This window comes from Anopheles funestus, chromosome 2RL (genome assembly GCF_943734845.2).
Source record: "Anopheles funestus chromosome 2RL, idAnoFuneDA-416_04, whole genome shotgun sequence".
Lineage (NCBI taxonomy): Eukaryota > Metazoa > Arthropoda > Insecta > Diptera > Culicidae > Anopheles > Anopheles funestus.
The window spans coordinates 5,607,964-5,631,531 of NC_064598.1; the positions used below are offsets into that span (position 1 = coordinate 5,607,964).

At 45.9% G+C, this 23,568-nt stretch overlaps 2 protein-coding genes across 16 annotated transcripts in view; one reads left to right on the forward strand and one right to left on the reverse strand.

Annotated features, from left to right (window-relative positions):
• Positions 1–16,120, forward strand: part of LOC125774820 (uncharacterized) — an 82,550-nt gene extending 66,430 nt beyond the window's left edge. For 11 of the 12 annotated variants that reach the window (XM_049445072.1, XM_049445071.1, XM_049445074.1 and 8 more), the window contains 3 exons: positions 9,540–10,297; positions 10,364–10,526; positions 10,600–15,347. In XM_049445072.1, the coding sequence (XP_049301029.1) occupies positions 9,540–10,297; positions 10,364–10,526; positions 10,600–13,349 (3,671 nt within the window). In that variant the 3' untranslated portion in view covers positions 13,350–15,347. Of the gene's footprint in view, positions 1–9,539; positions 10,298–10,363; positions 10,527–10,599; positions 15,348–15,734 lie in introns of those variants that run through there. The other variant, XM_049445083.1, reaches the window with a different exon arrangement.
• Positions 16,121–17,220: 1,100 nt separating this feature from the next.
• On the reverse strand, positions 17,221–23,271 carry LOC125774825 (5-oxoprolinase). Of its 4 annotated transcripts, none has more exons than XM_049445098.1 (4): positions 23,042–23,271; positions 22,777–22,974; positions 22,214–22,704; positions 17,221–21,607 (listed from the first exon to the last, which is right to left on the reverse strand). In XM_049445098.1, the coding sequence occupies exons 3-4, from the start codon at positions 22,568–22,570 to the stop codon at positions 17,957–17,959; spliced, it is 4,008 nt and encodes a 1,335-aa protein (XP_049301055.1). In that variant the 5' UTR covers positions 22,571–22,704; positions 22,777–22,974; positions 23,042–23,271; the 3' UTR covers positions 17,221–17,956. The 4 variants fall into 4 exon arrangements, with proteins under 4 accessions (XP_049301055.1, XP_049301057.1, XP_049301054.1 ...); XM_049445100.1 differs by having other exon boundaries at positions 22,780–22,981; XM_049445097.1 differs by having other exon boundaries at positions 22,777–22,981.
• Positions 23,272–23,568: the final 297 nt, after the last annotated feature.

Below are 23,568 nucleotides of genomic sequence, written 5' to 3' on the forward strand. Positions count from 1 at the left end.
TCTTCTTCCCACAGAGTGAAATTTCAAAGGAAAGAAAATACAAACAAATCAACAAATTTCATGACCAGCAAGTGATGGGAATCGGATCAGAACGACGGTACCATGCGCAACCGAACATTCGAATCCCCACGCTAAAATGTCTTACCTTACGTTTGTCCGGATCGTTACGCGGGTATCGTTTTTCTCCTGTGGTAACAGTTCGAACATCTCACATCCTCATCTCATCGCCATGTGTCCATGTGTGTTAGAGGCGCAGTAATGCCCTTCACACTCCTCTCCTCCCGCGGGAAACAGTTCGTCGGTTTCCGGTTGACATAAAATAGATTCGCTCCATTTTCTCCATTTCCTTTACAGCAGCCGCCCGAACGAACAGTTGTTGGAAAAAGGTTTTGGGTAGGATTGGTTTCCAAATTTTATTGCGCTTTTCATCATGCCGTGAAAATCTTTCACCGTTGTGTGGCCCATCTTTCCTTGGCAGTAAAATCGGAACCAAACAGACGTCTCACCTCTTCCATTGAAGGAGGGTGGTAATACGCCCACCGCAAGCCACAGGTTCCTAGAGCAACTCAGCTGGATTGCTTTTTGCATGAATGCCGTGCACGGGGCGTTTTTTTTTTTGGCTGATGTAGAGAAAGGTACTGTCGGCGACAAATTGTGCCGTGGGTGTTTCGGTTGGTGGCGAATGTCATGACAAGCCTGCCATTTAGCACATGGCGACGACCGGTGGGTTGTGCATGTCCAAACCAATTCTCACGCGCGGACATTACCGTGGTTTGGCTCGCTCGTTCCCGGGTGGCGGTGGTGTGTCCCATCGTTTGTCGGACGTTTTTCACAGCCTTCATTAACTCCGTGACAGCTTTGATCACACCACTCATCTGTCATAAATGGGAGAAAAGGGACACACGGACCGAGGGGTCGGACACAACGACGGACAAAGTTAAAACCGTTTCACCCCAGGCACGTTAAATGATTGTTTGTTTATTGCCGTTCTCAATTTTCATGATATTTTAGCTGATGTTCGTGTTGTAACCGCACGATCTTTCGCCGCTCCGTTGCGTGTCTTCGTTCAGGGTTTGCGTTTACATATGTTTTTGGCGCAGTGTGGAGATCAATTTTTCACTCTCTCCTAATGTCTGCGTTCGAAGGATAAATTGTGGTTGGAAGACAAAAAGGAACGGTGGCATCCTATTAATGTTCTTCCCGGTGTTTTAGGTATATTTGTATCGTTTTTGTGGTGGTCATTTTACCTCACACGATGATTGATGCTATCTATAGCTTGCTGAGAATCTATCTAGTTGGGAAAATGAGTCTACTAATGTGTTTCTAGTTTTGATTAATAAGCTAGTTCAATTCAAGACGATCATTAACTGTACCATAAGCATTACAAAATATTTGAAATATTGTCTCCTCCGCTTCAAAGGACTACTACCGCAAAAGCAATATTTTAATTAATTTTATGTCATAATAATTCAATCTCCGAAGGGTTGATTCTTTGAAGAAACTAAGAAAAAAAAGTTTAAATAACTTTCCAACAGAGGTCGCTAATGTGATGTCAGTAAGGATGTTCTGTATAGTGTTGGGTCAAGAGCGAAAGAGGTACCTCAATCGCTCCGCTCATCTTATTGTGCGCGCTCCCGAGCAGCTCACGGGAAAAAGAGGTAGCTCCGTACGCAGCGCTACACACAGGAGCGATTGTGCGATGCGCTCCCATTTGAAAATTTCCTAAGGCTATAGGCTTACGTTTTTTTTGGGAAATTTTACAAAAAAAATTAAATTGATTTATTTTAATGCGAATCGGTTGAAATAAGTTCCTTTTCACTCAAATAATGCTTTAAATTAAAAAAAGAATAAAAAGTAAAAAAAAATATTTTCAACTCGAAAATTTCATAAGGCTTACCCCTTACGATTTTTTTGGGAAATTTTGCAAAAAAAATTAAATTGATTTATTTTAATGCCAATTGGTTGCAATGAGTTTCTTTTCACTCAAGTAATGTTTTAAATAAAAAAAGAGTGAAAAATAATGAAAAAATAAAAAAAATTAAAAAAAATGAAAATTTAATGTAAAACGTAAAATGTAAAATTTTCCTCATTTTTGCCCCAATTCTTGTCTATAACTCGGTCGGTATTTAACGGATCCTCAATCTTTAACATGTGGTCGATAGAGGACATCAATGACTACATTTTCTTCTTGGACGGCCATGCCCTCAGATGTCTGTGGCAGAAGTTATTCGAGGAACCAAGTTCCTTACCCTGTTTGAAAAAATGTAAACTTTTCCTTATTTTTCAGCAATTTAGCAAAATTTATAAATATGATATATTTTAATGCGAATTTGTTGCAATAAGTTTCTTTTCACTCAAATAATGCTTTAAACACAAAAAATAATAAAAAATCGGAAAAAAAATTTAAATAAAATTTCAACTCGAAAATTTCATAAGGCTTACCCCTTGTCATTTTTCTGGGAAATTTAGCAAAATTTAAAAATTGTTTTGTTTTAATGCGAATCGATTGAAATGAGTTTCTTTTCACTCAAATAGTGTTTTAAATAAAAAAAAGAATAAAAAACAAAAAATAAATAAAAAAATTAAAAAAAATTGAAAATTTCCTAAGGCTTTAGCTAGTGGGTCAAGAGCGAAAGAGGTATTTCAATCGCTCCGGTCATCTTATTGTGCACGCTCCCGCACAGCCCACGTGAAAAAGAGGTGGCTGTATCGCAGGAATCACTCCTGCGTGAAGCGCTCCGTGAAGTGTGAAACTTCGCTCCTGGGAGCGCATCGCACAATCGCTCCTGTGTGCAGCGCTCCGTGTGGAGCTACCTCAAGCGCAGCGCACACTTTAGAGAGCAAGAGCGGTGCGCTCCGCTCTTGCAAAAGAGCTACTTGACCCAACACTAGTTCTGTTATGGCATCATTCTAACTCGCTCACCCAAACGACGGTGAAAGGCGTAACGAAGCGAAGCGAGAAACTAAACCGTATCTCGCCCGTATCTTTCGAGCTGAGTTATGGATGGCAAGTGTCAAGTGCAGAACCAATTTGCCAGAGTTTGTTTGGTGAATGACTCCTTCTTCGAAAACGGCTGGCACGTTTCTTTGCAACCGGCGACGAGATTAATGCAGGTTAAATGGATGAGTGACGTACGTGGGGCTAGTAATTATTTGACATTTCCAAGTGACAGTTCGCGTTCAGTGTTTTGTGTGCCCATCCCTGTGCATGTGATGATGGACAACACCGCAGATCTGTGTGCGTGTGCTGTTGGGGTGTGCATTGTCCTAAATGCCTTTTTTTTGCACAGCATTTATTCGTTGGAATTTCCTGACTAACCTCATCAGACATTCCACCATATTATTGACTTTCAGCCATCCGTTCAGACCTTCGTGTTGGGCGCACGTTGGTATGCGGGCTATGTTAGCTCGCATCCACTAACATTTTTCCTCATCGCTCCAATCGGATTTGAGGGCATTGGCTGTGTTGTACTAAATGCTCTCCCGCTTTGGAATGCTTTTGGCAAGAACGTATTGTCGTGCCTTTATATCGTGCTCGGTCGAGCGTGCTTTTGCATGCAAAAGGTGTAGCAAACAGGCAGCAAAGGAGAACAAAATGGCAAAATAAAATGTCCGATTAACTGTTGGTGCTTAAACCGGCGCTTTGTGGTGCCGTAAAAAGCAGTCGGAAACACCGTTGAATGGTGATAGTTTTTCATGCTGTTTAATGGATTTAAATAAAGACTGCTCGTGGTGTTTTTTTTGGTATGGCTTGTGCTAAGCATGCCTTAGGGATGTGTGTTAGTTTGTACGTAAAAAAAAAGAATGAAAGTTGTTTTCCCCCAATACTTGACTCGAGTGTTTGTTTGGAAATGGATTTTCATCGGAATTATTTTAAATTCTCTCAAGAATCATTCGTCTAGGATCGATTACACTAAAAACTCTAAAATAACTTAAAATTGAACAAATCATTTTCATTAAATCTCAACTTTTGTATTCTCGAGCTGATAAAGTTCACTAGTTAGCAACTAGTCTTGTTTTCAATTTCGCTTTTTACTTTTGTTATTCTCTTCTCATTTCTTAGGCCAATGAATTCTCAATTCTTTCCAAACCCCAAAAAAGGTTGTGCAACACTTTCTGTAACCAGATACAAACTCTTCCGAATGCTGTAGACATACGGGGCAATTCCCCAAAACAATTTACAAGCAGCAGCATCAGCCTATAATGTTAGGTTCAATGAAGTTTTGCCCAAAGACTTTTACCCTTGCCTGTAGCTTAAACTCTCCCTTCGATACAGTACGCCCAATACTTGATCCAAATTTTCCATTCGACAAAAGCAGACTGTTGTAGTTGTGTGGTGTGTTTATTTTGTTTTTTTTTGTTCATGCCTGATCGTTTTGTCCTAAGGGAAGGGCAAAAGATGCGGGCATTAGTGGTGGTATGGGCAAACATTGAAGTGTGGAAGAAAGTGAGTAAGCTGAGCTGCATATTATGATGGAACACACGGTCCTCCTTCTCTCCCACTAGACCTAGACGCACTGCCATGGCCGAAAACCGAAACCCGGGACCCGGCACCGAGTGGCGGATAGATGTGCGTTTTTATTTTTATTGCCATCTTTGCCGAGTTTTGTAAACACACCACTCACTTAAGTGCCTATATTTATCTTGTTGAATGGGATATATCGTTTTTCCCAGTTGCTTTATTATTATTTGTGTGTTTTAAAAAGACGGGTTTTGATCGGACTTTTTGAGGGTTCGTGCTTTTTTTTTTGCTTTGGTTTTGCCTGTTTCTTTTTTTCTATCTATCCTCTTCTTTTTTCGGGGTGAATGGTGATGATGGTAGAGGATTCATTATATTGCGTGGATATTTCGAATAAAAATTCCTCTTGAACACTTTGCATAGCAAAATGGATATGCGAGCGCAACTGTGCCGGAAGAGTGGAAAAGGTTTTAAGATGGTACAAAAGAGTCTTTTAGAAACTGATTTGAAGTGGTTTGAGAAGTGGAAAAAGGGTGCTTTCGCTAGAAGTTTCGTGATTTACAACTACGAAAGGTCGTGTGAGTAATAATTCTCAAAAGTCTGCAACATAGCAATATGTTCTTTTTAATTTATTCGCAAATTAACTGAATAATTTCTTAAATAATAAAAAAAATACATTTACACTAGAACTTTCATGAATTGTTTCCTATTTTTTACATTATGTTTTAATATTTTCCGGAGTTTGTGTAATAGAATAGATATACACAATTCATGCATTAATTTACGATACAATTTGTACAATACTAATGTGATTGAAAGCAACCAAAACATTCAAAATGACCGATCCAGTCCAGTCTAGTGTTAACAAATTTAATCTTTGATACCAATCGAACGAATTCACTCGTTGCGTTCAGCCGAGGTGGTGGTAATCATTGTGTGCTGGTTAAAATAATAAAGGGCCCCAAAACAATAATAAACAGAACCTGTACTACTGCTACAGCCCGTTAGAGTCACAAAAGGTTTTCTGGGGGGAGTACATTTCCCCTTCGGTTTGTATGTGTAATCAATTTATTGGATCTGGGTTTTCAAGTTCAAAGGGTACACTTTCTCCCCGCATATGTGGCCCTTTGGTTTGAAATTGATTACGCTAATCGAACACAATTGAAGGCTTAATTGTTAAACGGCAGTTCCAAGATGATGCCTTAAACGTCAATTAGCTTGTTGAACCTCGGGGCCAGTGAATGTTTGGATGCGAATTGTGTTTCATGTAGCGTTAAGCGATATGTTTCAAATAATCGAAATTGACACCAACTGCACTTTCATGTGTGTGTTTCTGTGGAATCGGTCGAACATTAAAAAAAACAGCTCGTGAGCTTCATATCGATTTCATATCGAGCGTTTCGAGCAAAGTTCAACAGTCTGCCAATCGCGTGGAATTTTTTTAAATCGATTTTCCACCACTTTTCCTCGCAGCTGTTTTGATTGGTTTGTAATGGGAAAGGGTCCATTGATCTCAATGAATACATCACACAAACTAAACAGATGCTTACCGCACGTAGAAGGGACGGATCGATTACTTTGAAGCCCTTAGACGCAAGAATGCACGACACTAGTGAACGCTTTAAGGCGAGACAATGTTTCACCTCGTTGAATACCGTTCTTCCGATGCAGTTCCGGTTCGGTATGTTAATTCTTTCCCTTTTCCATCACCGACCATGCATCGTTATGGAATACATAATAAGTTTCTTTGGAAAAATGCTGTCTCATTTCACATTCAATGTCGTGTGTGGTACGAAGAGTATATTTCCTTCGTCCTTCCCATCCGGTGGTTTGGTTATTGGCTGGTAAAGGCGAAAATGGAAGAGGGAAAAAAATCTGCATGACCCAAATAAACTGCGTCTGTTGAAGATCGGATGTAATGTTCAGTATCCGGAGCTCCTTGTGTTGCGAGAACAATTATCCTTAAGTGATTTTCCACGCTGTCTTATTTTACCTTTTCCTTTCGGGACCTTTCTGGGGTTGCTTCTCACTTTCGCACCAACCAAAGCACCCGAGTTGTTCACCCTTGATCCCTGCTGTTACGAAAGGCCAGTACGAATATCCTGCCGTACTATGTCCTTCCTGAGAACACAGCGCCAGCAGCAGGGGTCTTTATAGGGTCCGTGGAGATACTCGCACACACATACAGATCGCATTAATCCTTCGCACACCAGCAGAGCGTGTTGGTAAGGAAGGAAGAAACACGAAACCCCGACGCGGATGACAGGGTTGATGAGAAGTGGTTTCACTGCCCAAAGGCGCAACCCCCCGGGGGAAAAAAGTGTGTAAAAGAACACTGTTAAAATTGCGTATTAAAAGGATCATTGACAGATTGGGTATGTTTCCAGTTTTGTCCTATTTTTGTAGGGTGCAATTTCCTGCTAAGCGGGTTTAGCTTTTTCTCAAACATAAATCCATTCAAGGAAGTTCGAGTTTCGGTACGTTTCGTTTAGTTTGTGGATGGTTTTTGGACCAGCATCTTGATTTTTTGGAACTGGAAGCTTTAAAAAAAGGGATGAGAGAGAAATTATCTTCTCTCCAAATTGCCACGTGCAGACCGTGGTTAGCGTTAAAACACTTTAAGAAAAACTGCAGAATATTTCTACCTAAGCAAAAAAGAATGAATAAAAAAATTGTTTCTTCTTTTTTTTTCTAAAAGCGTTTCAAATAATTGTACTCTTTATTTTTAAGCTGCTTAAACTGTTTCTCACAGATGGTCTGTGGGTTCGAAACAGTTTAAATGAGGCGTGTTATGTTGGTTAAATATTATTACATCGTGCAACAATCATAAGATTGTTGTTTTCAATTCGATAAATGCAAAAAAGAAACAGGATTTAATTTGCTTAAAAACAATATGCGTAAAACATAAATTAATTTTCTGCATCGTGTGATATCCGAAGCCGCCTCTGATGCCATTTCATGGATACGTTCATTGGGAAATGCCTCGCCCGCGTTTCCAATATCGGCTCCGCCTGTGTGTGTGGCGATCCAATTCAAACTTTCGCCCTCTTACATCCTTCTCGAAATCGATTCGATTCTCAACCATCTATGGCACGTCAAAGGGAACGTTGTGATCAAACGATAGCAATCGGGAAAGACTGAAACACGGTGGATAGTTTAATTACAGCATCCCAACCCCCGCTTCTATACATCGGTGTTCACTACGGGGAGGTTGGTCGATACCAGTTCCAATAAATCAAATTACATCGATCATACGCAGAAGGTGAAGCACACATCGTACGCTGCCTTCCAATCGCAAGCTCTACTTCTCTGGAATGAAAGTTTGCAGACCAGAACCTTCCGAGCTGGAAGCATTTTAGGCTTTGATGACTTCTGATGATTCGACTAGTCAGTGCAGCATAGCGCCCATGAAACCTTCAGCATTCTGGTGTATGAAAAAGAGTGGGTTGTGAACACCATTGCTTGTGTTCCCTGGTATCGCAACCAAATATGTGCTTCCGTATCGTTTGCTCCGACCGGGACTAACTTGTGGTCCGTTGCATTGGTTCGAATTTTACATCATATCGTGTGCAAAACGTGTGTGAAGATCTCTCTTATCCAACTGACCGAAAAATAGAAGCCAAAGCCCGGGTCTTGTTAAACATTCCGTATCGATAAGGGCGGTTAATCACATACAGCTAGTCGCCACGGTGATGAGGAGAGATCAATTCAAAATTTCAATCGATTTATATCTAACGAACAGGGACTCTTCTTGCGACAAAGCTTTTCGATGTGTTCGCTTACAGTTCACACACACACCTTACTGTCAACAAAAGATAGTTGTGTGTGCAGTAAGCTATAAACATTGGTATGCATTTTAGATGCAGAAGGTTCGTAGTGAAAATAAAATCAATACTTGTTGGATTTGGTGCACCTTTGGTATGTTATTACGTTTGATTGTGGATTAGCAGGACTTTTGAAAAGTCAGTAAAGCGCTATAAATCGTTAACTTGTATTCATATTTTGTGTCAAAGGTGACTTGCTAATTCTCCTAAGGCTATAGCCTTAGCTTTTTTTTGAGTAATTTTGAAAAATTTTAAAAATTGGTTTTTTTTTTAATGCTGCAATAAGTTTCTTTTCACTCAAATAATGCTTTAAAAGAAGAAAAGTATAAAAAATAACAAAAAAATAAAAAAAAATCTGAAAACCCAAAAATTTCCTAGGGGTTAGCCTTGGTTTTTTTGGGAAATTTAGCAAAATTTTAAAAATTGATTTATTTTGATGCGAATTGATTGCAATAAGTTTCTTTTCACTCAAACATTGCTTTAAATAGAAGAAAGCGTAAAAAATAAGAAAAAAATAAAAAACTTCTGAAAACCCAAAAATTTCCTAAGGGGTTAGCCTTGGTTTTTTTTGGGAAATTTAGCAAAATTTTAAAAATTGATTTATTTTGATGCGAATTGGTTGGAATAAGTTTCTTTTCACTCAAATAATGCTTTAAATAGAAGAAAGCGTAAAAAATAAGAAAAAATAAAAAACTTCTGAAAACCCGAAAATTTCCTAAGGGGTTAGCCTTGGTTTTTTTTTGGGAAATTTAGCAAAATTTTAAAAATTGATTTATTTTGATGCGAATTGGTTGGAATAAGTTTCTCTTCACTCAAATAATGCTTTAAATAGAAGAACGCATAAAAAATAAGAAAAAATAAAAAACTTCTGAAAACCCCAAAATTTCCTAAGGGGTTAGCCTTGGTTTTTTTTTGGGAAATTTAGCAAAATTTTAAAAATTGATTTATTTTGATGCAAATTGGTTGAAATAAGTTTCTTTTCACTCAAATAATGCTTTAAATAAAAAAAAATAAAAAATATTAAAAAAATAAAAAATTCTAAACATTTCAGAGCCTTACCTTTTTTTTGAGTAATTTTGCAAAATTTTATAAATTGATTTATTTTGATGCGAATTGGTTGAATTAGTGTTAAGTGTTTTTTCCTGTCTACTGTAAGTTGCTTATACAAAAATTATCTCTCTAAGCTAATTATTATAAAAGATCTCAATACATGTAATTAATAGTGTTGTCTTTATTTTCCATGTCTTTCTCTTCAGTACAATCGAAACTAGCACAAAAACGTCCCGTCACCAGTCCAGCGCCGCCCGTTCTTCCCTCCACCCAGCAACTGCTACACCATCCGTCTTCCTCCCCACATTCGAATCACCTGCTCAGTGGTCCGAACCATCTTCCGCCCGGTGCTTCGCCGGGACTGGTTCCACCGCCACCACAGCAGACCCCGCTCGGTGTACCGTCGGTGGCGCACGGTGGGACGGCTGCTATACATGCTTCGCCTAACGCCCAAAACCCTTCATCCGGTGGACGCAGTAGTAGTGGTGCTGGTGGTGGAGCTGGTGCAGGTGGTGGTGGCGGTGGTGGTAGTGCAGGGTCGTTTGCAGCTGCACTGCGAAACCTCGCCAAGCAAGCGGACGTCAAGGAGGACGAACCGGGGTCCGGTGCGGGTGGTGCTGGTGGTGTAGGTGCACCCGGCGGCGGCAGTTCCAGCGGAGGTCCTGGCCCAGGAGGTGGAGGTGGCGGGGGTGCGGGTGGAGGAGGAGGAGGTGGCAGAGACAGAGATCATCGTGATCGGGATCGTGAGCGTGGTGGAGATGGCAGTGGGATGCAAATGGTGGACGGTCGCGGAAATTCAATGTCCTCGATGGTGGTGGATAGACGAGAAGATTCGAGGGGGAACATCATTAGCGACGGAAGGATACGAAGCGGTGACGGACGGGATGGTCGGGGCGGAGGTGTTGATGGGGCGAAGAAGCAACATCAACAGCAGCAGCGTTCCTCACCACAACCACCAGAGAAGGTAAGGCTCGATTTTGTTCATTCGGAAAGGATTGATCGTATTAAACGTAATTGCTCTATATTGCAGATGCCGCGTTTAAACCCGCCCAGTTCGAATACTATCCAGTCGGAACTGTTGGCCCGCAGTGGGTTCCAGCCGTACAGACCGGACGATCGGCTCGCCCATCCTGCCGGAGCATTTCCCATTGATGCATATTCAGCTTTTGGATCCATACCCGGCATGCCTCCAGGTAAGTGAACCGAACGTTGCGCGAAAGCCCCATATCGTACAATGGCCGATAATGTAACATTTTCCCGTTACAGCAAATCTCTTCAATCCGGCAGCACTAGCGTATCACGATCCGGCCATCTATTTGGATCCACGCTACCAGATGCTCCGGGCAGGCCACCACTCGGCGGCGGCTCATCCCCTCTATCCGTCCCTTCCCTATCCGACAAACCTGTACGGTATGCTGCCCGGGATGGGAATGCAAAGCATCCACGAGCGTATGAAGCTCGAGGAGGAGCACAGGGCTGCCCGGTTGCGTGAGGAAGAACGTGCCCGCGAGCAGGCCCGGGAAGCAGCGATCGAGCGTGAAAAGGAGCGCGAGCTTCGAGAGCAGCGGGAACGCGAGCAGCGCGAGAAAGAACAACGGGAAAAGGAGCAACGCGAGAAGGAGGAGCGCGAACGGCAGCAGCGGGAAAAGGAGCAGCGTGAACGTGAGCAGCGCGAAAAGGAGCGCGAGCGTGAGGCGGCTCGCGAGCGGGAACGTGAGCGGGAGCGGGAGCGAGAGCGTGAGCGCATGATGCACATGATGCCTCACACGCTGCCCCGACCGTTCTTCTCGATACCGGGTCTACCGCCTGGTTTGTCGACACCGCTCGGGCTTGGTATGCGGCCCCAGGGTGGCCCACTCGGGTTGCCCTCGCATCATCCGCTGCATCCATCGCTGGGACTAAGCATGGGTCTCGGGTTGCCACAAGTGCCACAACCACCGTCGGCCTCATCCCTCAATCTGTCGCATCCGTCTGCGGGTATGGTGCCGCAACCACCGCCACCGGGCAGCGCACTCGGTCATCCATCCATACCGACCAGCCTGGCAGCGGCAGCGGCCGCCTATAGCCACAGCATCGCATCCACGATGAGCTCCTACCACTCGTCGATGGCACACATCGGTGGGTTGAATCTGTCCCACACGGCGGCGCTGGCAAACGCCCAGAACCTCAGCCTGGCCGGTCACATTCCGCCACCGGCGCACGGTTCGATGAACCTGTCCGCCGGTGGATCACCGGTAGCGGTCGTATCCTCCCCCAACAGTGGTCACCATCTTGCACCGTCGCCGCACCACCTCACGTCACCGCATGGTGCACCGCTCGCCCTAACGTCCAGCAAATCATCCACCCATCCGTCACCGCATCCGGCCACCAGAGCTTCACCGTCGTCACCGGTTGTGGCGACGAGCAGCAGCAGTAGTACAGCGGCCCCGAACAGTGCGGCGGCACCCCATCCATACTATACGGCCGCCGCAATGGCAGCAGCAGCGGCGTCTCCGCTATCGCTCAGCAGCAAACCACCCCACCCCCATCCGGGCCTTTCCTCACACTCGCCGGTGGGTGGTGGCGGTGGAAGCCATCATCTGCATCATCTGCATCATCATCCGGCGCCACCGCCCGGTTCGCATCCGGGAGCACAAACGCAACCGCCGCTCTCGCAACATCCGCCGGGAGCGAGTGGACGTAGCAGTGCGGTCATAACGCCACCAACCACACACCATCAAGCGGTGGCGGCGGCCCATCATCACCATCTTCATCATCATGCGGCAATGGCTGCTGCTGCAGCCGCTGCAGCATCACAGGAACGCGCATCAGCCCAACAGCAGCAGCATCGCGGATCATCGGCTCCCCATCGAGTGGAACAGCCAATTGCTAATGCGCCACCCTCATCGGTACCATCTTCCGTCGCGGGTCCACCTGGTCCACCAGTGTCAGTAGCAGCAGGAACCACGGAACACAGTGTAAATAGTACAAACGTCGCTAGTATTAACAGTACCACCAACAGTTCGACCGTTGGACCGACTGGCAACGGTAATACGGATTCGGTTGGCAAATCGCGCTCTCCGACAGGTGTTACCGTAGTTCCCGATTCCCATAACAGCACAAACGTGATTAAATCAACCGCTAGCAGTGAATCGGAGACAGTTGGTGGAGGTGGAGGTGCTGGTGTGATTAAACGCTCCGGCTCATCTTCGCCGGGAACGCGGGAAAGCCCTGGAGCACGTGCAGGAACGCCCGGTGGGGAAGCGCACGAAACGAACGGTGGCGGTAGCAGTACGATGGCGGAATCGCGCCCAGTTTCACGCAGTGCCACAGACGAAGCGTCCAAGGATAGCATTGTGGTGAAGGAAGACAGAACGGCGGCCCCCATTGCAGGAAACACTCCTGCCGATGCGAAGGAAAACGCAAAGGAATCACTATCGAACAATCACGGATCGAGCGATAATGGAGCGGTGGATAAGCATCGGCAGCAGCAATCTACACCGCCCGGGTCTGCGATAGCGATCAACAGTAATGGTAGTGCGGGTGGCCCACAGAACACAACTGCCGGATCACCGGATGCAGCTGCAACGGCCAAGAGCGGTGGCAGTCCAGCAGAAATGATCGGTGCGGGAACGACACACGAAAGACGATCACCATCGATACCGAACAACAGCACAGCAGCGGCAGCAGCCGTCACTGCAACGCCCACAGGTACAACCGCCGGAACCACACTAGTGTCGACGACAGGTAATAGCAAAGGACTTGTCGACACATCACAACAGGAAGATCGTCACGCAAAAGAACAGCAAGCGGTAATAGCAGCGCCCGCGTCAAAGCGCGATCGTCGAACATCGTCCGGACCACCACACCCGGAACTACCACCGGAAGCACCGACAGAAAAGCTCGATAGTAGTGGTGGTGGAACGGAAAATGGAAAGAAAGCATCACTGGTAGGGAGTGAGCGTAGTGAAGCGACACCTGCCGTCGTGATAGAGGGAGCTTTAAACAATGGTGCACGCGGTGGGGACAGTAGGTGAGGGACGTGGACAGGATTTTTGGGATGATAGGGATCAACAATTAGTGGAACACATTTGTTCCTCTCACAAGCGATTCCTGATAACTGCGTTCGTTCTTCTGCTGTTGCTTACCAGAGTTCGTTCTCTGGTAAGATGATGTACTGACAGAGGCACGTAAGCATTGCAAGCTTGCATTTAGTCATGGTTATCTTTGGTGAAGAGATTTCGCACAATCTTTAGCAAAACTACCATGGTTCTACGGGTGATCTCTGATGTAGATATGAGCTGTAGATGAAATTCTAGAAGAAGCGTGGTCCTCTGTGGCGTAATCATCCGTTTACTGGAAAGGCAAACGACTTAACAGCACACAAACAAGAATAACGATGATGGGAAAGTACTATTTCCTTGAAAATTTTGCACAAATCAAATGCATCCCGTGAGTCCTGGATGTTAGTTAAGCAATTGGGAGAGTGGCGGATAGTAGTGATCGTATATTCTTCCATTTTTCTTTCGGACTTATCAATTGTACATACGGCACATTTTGTCAATCGAAATTGGACAAAACAGTTAAAGCTTAAGCTCCCCCGGAACGTGCTTGCTTTGGTACATGCATACAATATAGGAGAGCGGGGTCACTAGCGAACCTTTGGCAATGGTTTGTGGAACGGACATGTAGTTAGTTGATAAGAATTGTAGGTTAGGAAAACAAAAAAGATCGAAACAAAGAAATCGTACACAGAAGTTAAAGATGCTGATGTGAGAAGCGAAGAATGCATCGGGTAGTTCCATTGGTGCCCTACCAATAAGGTTTTAGTTAGTAAACTGTTCTTTTAATCCCTGTTCTTCTCATTCTTTCTGTCGCTGTCCTTCTATCTCACACACACACACACGCGCGCGCATGCATAAAAACAGACGGATCTTATTTTTTGTTAGCTACTTCTGATTTGAAGTCCGAAGATGATGGTCTAACTAATGTTCACAACTTGTGTGCGAAAACATTGATGTTGCGCAAAGAGGGTGCATATAGGAGACAAACATTATATTACAAATGAAGCCCGTTTTCTCCCGCCTTCTGTGTTTTACTCGTCAGCTGAAACATACGAGCCACAACGATCACATTTCCATTCGATCGATATGCTCCCAGTACTAGTGCTAATTTTCTTTACCAAACCACCTCCTTCCCGTCCCACATACACACACACACACTCTACTAACGCGGTGTACAGGGAAGTGAGAAACAATTTAGACAGGAAGATGTACGATTATTACCATTACCTACTACAACTACTATTATTATTATTATTATAATTATTTTATTCCTACTTTTACGGCGCATATCATTATGCTTACAAAACGATCTACAAGTACATACGATACATAATACGAACCCGATTGCAGTACAGTAGCGTAAACGGTAGAAATACAAAACAAAGCAAGAACATACTTTAGTGTTTGATGTGTTTGTACAACTGTGTCCTCTATTAATGATTAGGGTAATAAATGAATTGCTTTAAAATCTTTCGTAAACAGAAGCAAATAAAACATAACGGTAGAGTGAGTCATACGAAACAGAGAGATAGATAGAGAGAAAGAATAGAAGAGGAAAACAGACAAATGAAATGGAAACAGATTTTCTTCTTTTTTGTTTGTTTGTTTAATAAGCTTAAGTTGCCACACAACACCCAATGTGTGGATAGACAAGAAGCGAAGAATAATGGTACGATGACGGGAAGACCAGTGACGAAGAGATGAGTGAAATTTAGGGGCACGGTTGTATGTGCGTTGGAAAATAGAAAGGTATGAAGAAAGCAATTTCGCCAATGAAATACGAAAGAAAGAAAAAAAAAATAGTTGACTGCGTCTAGGCAATTGTGTAATGAAATGTTTGGGCATGAGGAAACAAAAGCAAAAGGATACGGCTAGAAATTTGAAGAGATAAAGTAGCAAACGGGGAACCGACAAAAAGGAAAACACACACACGCATACACAATAATCAAAAGCATACCATCAATTGTATAAGGTTAGTTTTTTTTATATAATTTCGTATTTTTTCAACCTAAGTTACATTCGAAAGTCTCGGACCTGTTTCTGCTTGGAGAGCTTTACTTTGCTTAGAATAGCTTAGAAATAAGAAACAAAACAAAGTTATTAGGTTGATTATCTTTTTCTTTATTTCATTCTGTTATATAATTTGTTTTGTTTATTTTGTTCTCTTTTTTATTTAGACACAATGAGGAGAATACTTACAATCGTTTGTCATCGTTGTAAACAAAAATATTCGCCAAGTGTTGTAACGCGTGCATCATATCCGGCCGTTTCGAATTGCGTGACGATTTTTACCTCTACTACTTCATTCATTGACGTCATTTTCAATCAGTTTTATAAAACTATTCCTTCTTTTTGCAGACGATACAATAAGCAACAAACCATCACCACCAGCCGGTGTGGAGAGCTTGAACGGAACCAGCAATGCTAGCGCCACTGGTGCAACGGTGGCACAGTAAACCGAAAGAGGAACCATTATCAGTGTCTAATAGAATAACACAATTTCGGAACGCTATGTACTACAAGATGTGTTTTGGACCCTTACCCCATCTTCATTCGGCATGTGGGATGCGGAAGTCAGATGATAACGCAACACAATACACTTAAAGGATAGGATAAACGTTGACACACAAAAAAGGGTTACAAGTGTTACAAAACAACAGAAAGGAAAAACGAAAACGTATGATCACTTGACGGTAAATAAAATTGTGATACAAAAAACAATGTGAGAATGTAACAAAAGTGAACGGCGGGCGTGCACTGTGTTTGTATGGTATGCATGTGCGTGTGATTGAGCGAAGGGGAAGGACGACGACGATGTCCCCATTGTGTGCCACGCTTGTATATGCTTCTTTTTTCTAATTGTTTGCACTGCCAAGCAAAAAGATATGAGTGAGTGGATGTGGATGTGTGCATGTGTGTACGGTTGAGAAAAATGAATATAAAGAGTGTAGTAACTCAAGGTAAATGAATGAAAACGGAATCATTACTTCCATGTTGTGTGTCCTGTATGCGGTGGAACGCACACGACGATACAGGATGTGGTGTGTAGACTTAATTATCGAAGAGCGCAAAAATACACTAGCTAAGTCCATACGATAACGTGGATGTTACACAAAAACAAAACCAACTTAAAGCAGAAAGCAGCTTCGATGTAGGAAGTTTGTAAAAATTGCAAGAAAAAAAACACGAAAAAGTAGTTAGAAACTCGAACACTTCGAGTGAGAAAACAAGTGTAATAAAGAGGGAAAGAGAATATGTAAGGAAGAAACAATAGTAAACCAAATATGGAACATCAACAAAAACACTTAAAATGCACACAAGAAAAACCTTACAAGAAGAGAAAAATTCATCCTTAAAAGTAAAACAGTAAGGGATTAGTAAAGGTGAATAGTGAACAGGTTGAAACAAGAAATAGTGAAAGATAGCTAGGAATATGGACAGAGACAGCGATGGAGAGAGAGAGAGAGAGAGTGGGCCCAACAAAAGAGGAAAGGAAAATACGGGGAGAGAATGAAAGATTGAAACCCAGAAGTGGGGATCGTTTCGTAGCTCGTTTTGGAAAATGGTGTGTCCATTTTCCTTTCGATTATGGGCGCCATTGTGCACAAAAACAAAACAACGTTTCCTTAGAAAGATGCTCAAAATGTTTATGAAAATGTGTTTCTTTTTTAAAGTTATCAATTGACGAACGACTCATCGGACTCATTCACCCGATAACAATGATATGTTTCATTTTCATTTTCTTTAGTGTGCGTGATGATTACTTCATTTTCTTTCGAAACAATCAGATGGTGAATAAACGAAGTGAAGGCAGTACTATTGAAAAAAAAAAACAAAAAAGGAATGAAATGTTTAAAACACACTAAAACCACTTTCTACTTCTACTACGTGAGAAATGTGTGCGTATATATTTTGTTTCACCGTATGCTTAGGTTTCACTTTTACAAAAAGGCAATCATTGGCTACGGATGTATAATGTAAAATTTGGCTACAGAGTTCTATGAACGGAGGACACACAACAAACAACTCACCACACAACCGACGTATCTGCGCCTGTGGCACATTAAAGAGAAAAGTATGGTGAGTGCTAGTGCGTGTCGAAAAATCGTCTCTAAATTCTAACCTAATAAAGCTACCGACAATATTGGTCGTTTCCGAATAGATGGACAGTACAAACACCCGCTTCCGTATACATCATCTAACGCTTTTGGCCTGCTAAAAAACTTGACTTATGGTTGGAAGAACACGCCGTACCTACATGGATTGACACAGAAAGAAGTAACCAGCTACACTGTGTGTGTGTGTGCTGCTGCGTTGTATAGAGAAGTGTGATTAATAAGAAGTTTGCTACCTACAGAACACTACCGCTGTTACTGCTGCTCCTACTCGAACTGTTGCCGCGTGTGCTGCTCCAGCCAAACACCACCATCGCCACCGTCAAACGAGAGGAGAAACCCCGACCGGCGTCCGATTGAATCTCCATCGCTCCCCGGGGGCTATTTGAACATTACGATCACGATCACGAGCAGTACGACGATCAGCACGAGATAGAAGTTAAAGTTGAACCCGATCTCGTGCCATCAGACAGACTCCTGTGCCATCCGGTACTCATACACACTACCGCGCTCCATGAACGCCTTCGATGACCCGACCGAAACGATGGCGGCCGCTGCTGCCTCTTGTCGTTGCTGACGTTGCGTGCTGAACAGTGGCCCAGGTCCTTCCTCGTCATCCGGCACACCGTATCCTCCGCCGCCCGGTGTTTTCATCGAGAACACATCGCCCGGTCCTACCTGTACCGCTGTCTTGCCACCAATGTTGACCGCTCGGTGTCCCGGCTGACCGGGACGTGGTCCCGCACGGATAAGCAGATTCAGTCCAGGTTTGCCGGGAGATCCACCAGCCGCCCCATACGGTCGCAGTGTGCGACGCTCGGTCAGCACCGAAAGTGTCATCGGTTTCCGGAACAGCAGCTCCCGATGGACACCTTCGCCACCGTGGAAACGGCCCGCACCACCACTACCATCGTCGCGCAACGTAAAGCGCCGCAGTATGATCGGATAGCGCAGCTCGAGTATTTCCGGATCGGTTATGCGTGTGTTGGTCATGTGCGTATGTACACCGCCCGTTCCATGCCATCCCGGACCGGCACCGCTACCACCCGCGACCGTTTCATAGTATCCCCAACCTTCGTCACCGATCGTGACGTTGTTCATGCAGCCCTGCGAAGCGGCACACGTTTCGAACGCGTCAAACACCGTATCTACGACTCGCTGCGAGGTCAGCACATTCCCACCGACGACGGCAGCACCTTCGGACGGGTCCAGTATGGAGCCCGGTGGAATAATGACCTCAATCGGTGCCAAACAGCCCTGGTTCAGTGGCACATCGTGACCGACCATGCAGCGCAAACAGTAAATCAGTGCGGACAACGTTATCGCCCTCGGTGCATTACAGTTGCCGCTCACTTCCGGCCCGGTACCGGTAAAATCACACACGGCCGATCCTTGCTCTTCGTCGATACGCACCACCAGCCTGATCGGGGTGCCGTCGTCCATATACTGTTCCGCTTCCAGCACCGTCGTACCGGTCCGTTCGCGCGTATCCTTCGCAATCGCTTTCAGCATATCACGCACGGCTAGTTCGGCATTCTGCTGCATGTGGCCCATGTACGCCTGCACCACGGACAACCCGTACGCATCGATCAGTTCCGATACGAGCTGAATACCTTTCTGGTTGGCGGCAATTTGTGCCCGCAGATCGGACAGATTGTCCGAAAGGTTGCGCGTCCCGGGAGCGCCCGATCCAGCGGCGGAACGGGTCAAACGTTCAACGATGGCATACTCCTGAAACACGCCACCGTCCACGAGCAGAAACGATTTGAACGCTGCACCTTCCTGATCGAGCGAGGTTGAGTGCGGTGGCATCGAACCCGGCGTAATACCGCCAATGTCCGCATGGTGACCACGAGAAGCGACGAAAAACACTGGGTTCGGTTCGGCAGGCGTAAATACCGGCGTGATCACGGTCAGATCGGGCAGATGCGAACCGCCAGCTTGCGGATGGTTGGACAATAGCACATCGCCCGGCTTGAGTGTGCCACCGCGTCGTCTCAGCTGATACTGGACCGTTTCCTGCATCGCACCGAGATGGACGGGGATGTGCGGCGCGTTCGACACGAGCCCACCGTCCGGTCCGAACAGGGCGCACGAGAAGTCGAGCCGTTCCTTAATGTTGGTCGAGATGGACGTACGCTGCAGCACGCGTCCCATCTGCTCGGCGATGCTCATGAACCGATGGTTGAAGATGCTCAGCTGTACCGCATCCAACCGTTCGTCCACCTTCGGCCGCTGGTTGCCCGCACCGATGTCGATCGTAAGATCGCCCCGCCGGGTAACGATCGCCCTCGAGCCCGGTTCTATGACAATCGTCGAAAGACGATCGATCAGTATCGCCGGTCCATCGATCCGGTGACCATAGCGCAGCTTCGCACAATCGTACACCGGTGTGACGAGTCGGCCGGCCGCTTCCTGTCCGCCACCACCTTCCTCGAAGTACGCTACGGTTGTTTTCTCGGGATAGATCGGTCCCGTCGCTTCCGCGATGTCCGGTTCGGTGAACAGCGATGCACGGCCACATCCGCGCACACGGATATCGTCCACCAGGATGCGACGTCCCTGCAGCACGAATCCAAACTCGCTCCTGTAGCGTTCGTGAAACGTGCGGCCAAAATCGCCAAACCCGTAGACGGTGTGGTCCGGATTTTCGACCACCCGGTCCGGTGCGCACATTAGCGCACAGTCCGTCCCTTCGTAGCGCAGGTGAAGGTACGGTTCGAGCGAGATGGAACCCTCATCGGCCAGGGTAAAACCTTGCGCCTCCAGCTGCTCCACACAGCGGGCCGAAAGCACGTGCAACCGTTCCTTCAGTGCGGCCCGATTATCCGGACACAGTTCCAACCCGCACGGTTCCTGCGTTTCGTGCACCACATCCGCAAGGGCCATGCCGTACGCGGACAGAATGCCCGCGTATTTGTGCATCACGACCTTCCCCATGCCGAGCTGCTTTGCGATGCTGCAAGCGTGTTGGCCACCGGCACCACCGAAGCACGCCAGTACGTGACGGGCCGTGTCGTAACCGCGCGCCTGCGTCAGTGCACGGATCGGGCGGCACATGGCTTCGTTGGCAACGCGCACGAAACCCATCGCGACTTGTTCGAGCGACAGTGGACCACCGTCACCGCTAGTCGCCAGATGGTCGTTAATTTCCTCGCGCAGCTCCTCGAAAGCGGTCCGCGTCGCTTCGTAATCGAGCGGTTCGTTTTCGTTCGGACCAAAAATGGCCGGAAAGTATTCGGGCAACAGTCGGCCGAGTATAAGATTCGCATCGGTAACGGTCAGTGGACCGCCCTTCCGATAGCACGTCGGTCCCGGATGGGCACCGGCCGATTCCGGTCCGACCACGAACAATCCGGAACGGAAAAAGAGTCGCGAACCACCACCGGCCGCCACCGTGTTAATGTCGAGCTGGGGCGCTTGTATCGTTACGCCCGCCGTCGTGCTTTCGATCACGTGCTCGTACGTTCCGGCGTACCGTGACACATCCGTCGAGGTACCGCCCATATCGAACCCGATCAATGGAGGCGTGGGATCCTCTCCGGCATCGCGTACTCCCGTCACCGCGTAGCCTACCACCCCTCCGGCCGGTCCGCTCAGTATGGCGCGTGCACCGCGGAAATGTTCCATCCGCGTTAGGCCACCATCGCTCTGCATGAACAGCACATCGGCCCCACGGAGCTGATCGCGGAACCCACTCCGGAACCCATCCAGATAGCGTTCGACGTGCGGTGTTAGGTACGCTTCGGCACAAGCGGTAAATCCACGCGCTACCAACCGACACATGGGCATCGCCTGGTGGGACAGGGTAACGTGCTGGAAGCCGAGCTCCTGTGCGATCCGTCCGACACGCAGCTCATGCTCCGGACAGGCATAGCTGTGGGCGAGAACGATGGCGAGCGAGTTGATGCCGGCCTCACGTACACCTTCCAGCTTGGTCCGGAGATCTTCCTCGTCCAGCTGAACCATTTCGAGATACACGGCATCGGAAGCGCCAGTTAGCTTTCTCCAACTGGAGGCCGCTTCGCCCAGCTGGCAGCTTCCGTCCTGAGCTGGCACTACACGGGCATCGATTTCAATGACTTCTCTGTAAAGATTGGCCGGCTTTTGGATGTTCTGGGGGAAAAAAAGAATAGAAATTCATTAATGGGAGTGAAACAGAGATCCCACTAACATTTTAATTGATGAACTCCCGACAAACTGTGAGGATAACGTGAATCCCGGACAAAGTGTTCTTGTGTCGCTCAAAGTAGAGGAAAAGTGGAGCATATCTAACTACGCCTGAAGCTCAAATTCTGCTATATTTGCTATTATTTCTGAATCCAGGTTTAATTATTCCCAGGTTTAATGGGTATCCACACCTAGCCTCTCCTAGTATGAGACAAATAATTTATGCCACTGGCACCAACGATAATGCACATAGCCAAGGTCCAGCCTACGATGAAGATAAGCGTTTGCACGAAAGATTTCCCTCCCAAGCATGGCACGATAAGCATCCGTTTCTCATCAACATGTTTGGCGACTTGTCAAGACGGTACAGTATGGGTTCCCCCATCACTAAGTAGCTTCTTCGTGCTTAATTTAAGACGATGGACGATGTCCAAGAAATGTATTTTACGATGGCAAAATTAACATTTTACAGTTCACGTTCATGTAAAAATATGCACACGCGATATAATACATTGCGGATACACTTAAAAAAACGGCATTAAACGTACTTACCAGCTGGAAAATGTTTGGTCTCGCCTGATTGCCAATCTGCAGCAGATCCCGGAAGCCCTTGTTCACAACCAACGCCACTGGATCGCCGGCCCGCTCGAGCAGTGCGTTCGTGGCCACCGTTGTACCCATCCGTACCCAACCGATCAGCCCCGTATCGATCAATCCATCCGGCGTCAGGGCGCGTCCCGTTTCCTGCTGCAAAATACGCCGTATGCCTTCGGTGGGTGCATCCGGATAGTTGGCCGGATCGACGGAAAGTAGCTTCAGCGTGCGTACGGTACGGTCGGGAGTAATGCACAGCACATCCGTAAAGGTACCGCCACGATCGATCGCAAAATTATACTTTCCACTGTCCATTACGATTGATGTGATAACTGCTCAGACACGGCGCTAAAAAAATCACTAACCAGCAGGAGAAGCACAAACACGTTCACTTGAACCGCAGAGCAAAGTGGCTGATTAGAATGGTCCGGATGCGAGATGGAAGTAATCTGAAACGAACAACTGACATTGTACACAGTGGGTACTACACCAGATAAGACAAGCTAAACAAAGCCTACTACCACGGATACAGGTGCTTCTCGCTGCGAGACCGTTCGATGTGGTTGCTTCGATAAATCACGTTCGCGAATTGTTTCACTATGCGCTTGTAACGTCAATCCTGGCTAACACCAACAAGCTGCAAGTGTTGTTGCTGTGCATTATGCAGATAAAAACTTCGCATTCCAGGATCTTCTTTACCTCATATGGTGCTGCTGCTGCTGCAATCTAAAGAAGAACCCCTTTGGTAACATTTGCATCTCCCTGCCGGCCAATGTTGTTACTTACAATTGAAGCTGAAAAGCTTTTATCTGACTCCGTTCCGAACACAGTCCGATGAAAGAATAGAAGATTTTCTTCTCCGTCACAATACCGGCGGCCCCCTTTCCCAGTGCAACAGTGTCTTTCTCTGTTGCGGTCTATTTTGATGCGCAAAGATGCGATATTTGGGTGTGTGTGGCGTTATCGCTTCTGTCAAACATGTTTTTGTTTGGGAATGTACAGTGAGCGTCTGAATTAATGAACTACATGAACGGCTTCCTTCAAAGCCGGTTCGATTCGACCGTTCGATTTTGTCGCAAGCGACCGGTAAAAACATCCAAAAATTAGTTTTTCAACACCAAGAGAGCATCCATTGTAGTAGGTAACAGCAACTGGTAAAAACCAATACAGCAAATTGCATATCTCTTAGGCGCAAAAAGAATTACCCTTTTACGTTACATGCACATTGGTTTTCTTCCATCATAATTAGGGTCATATAAGCTTTTTGCGCCTAACAGTATGCAAATCGCATAACTGCGTTACATAAACGTAAC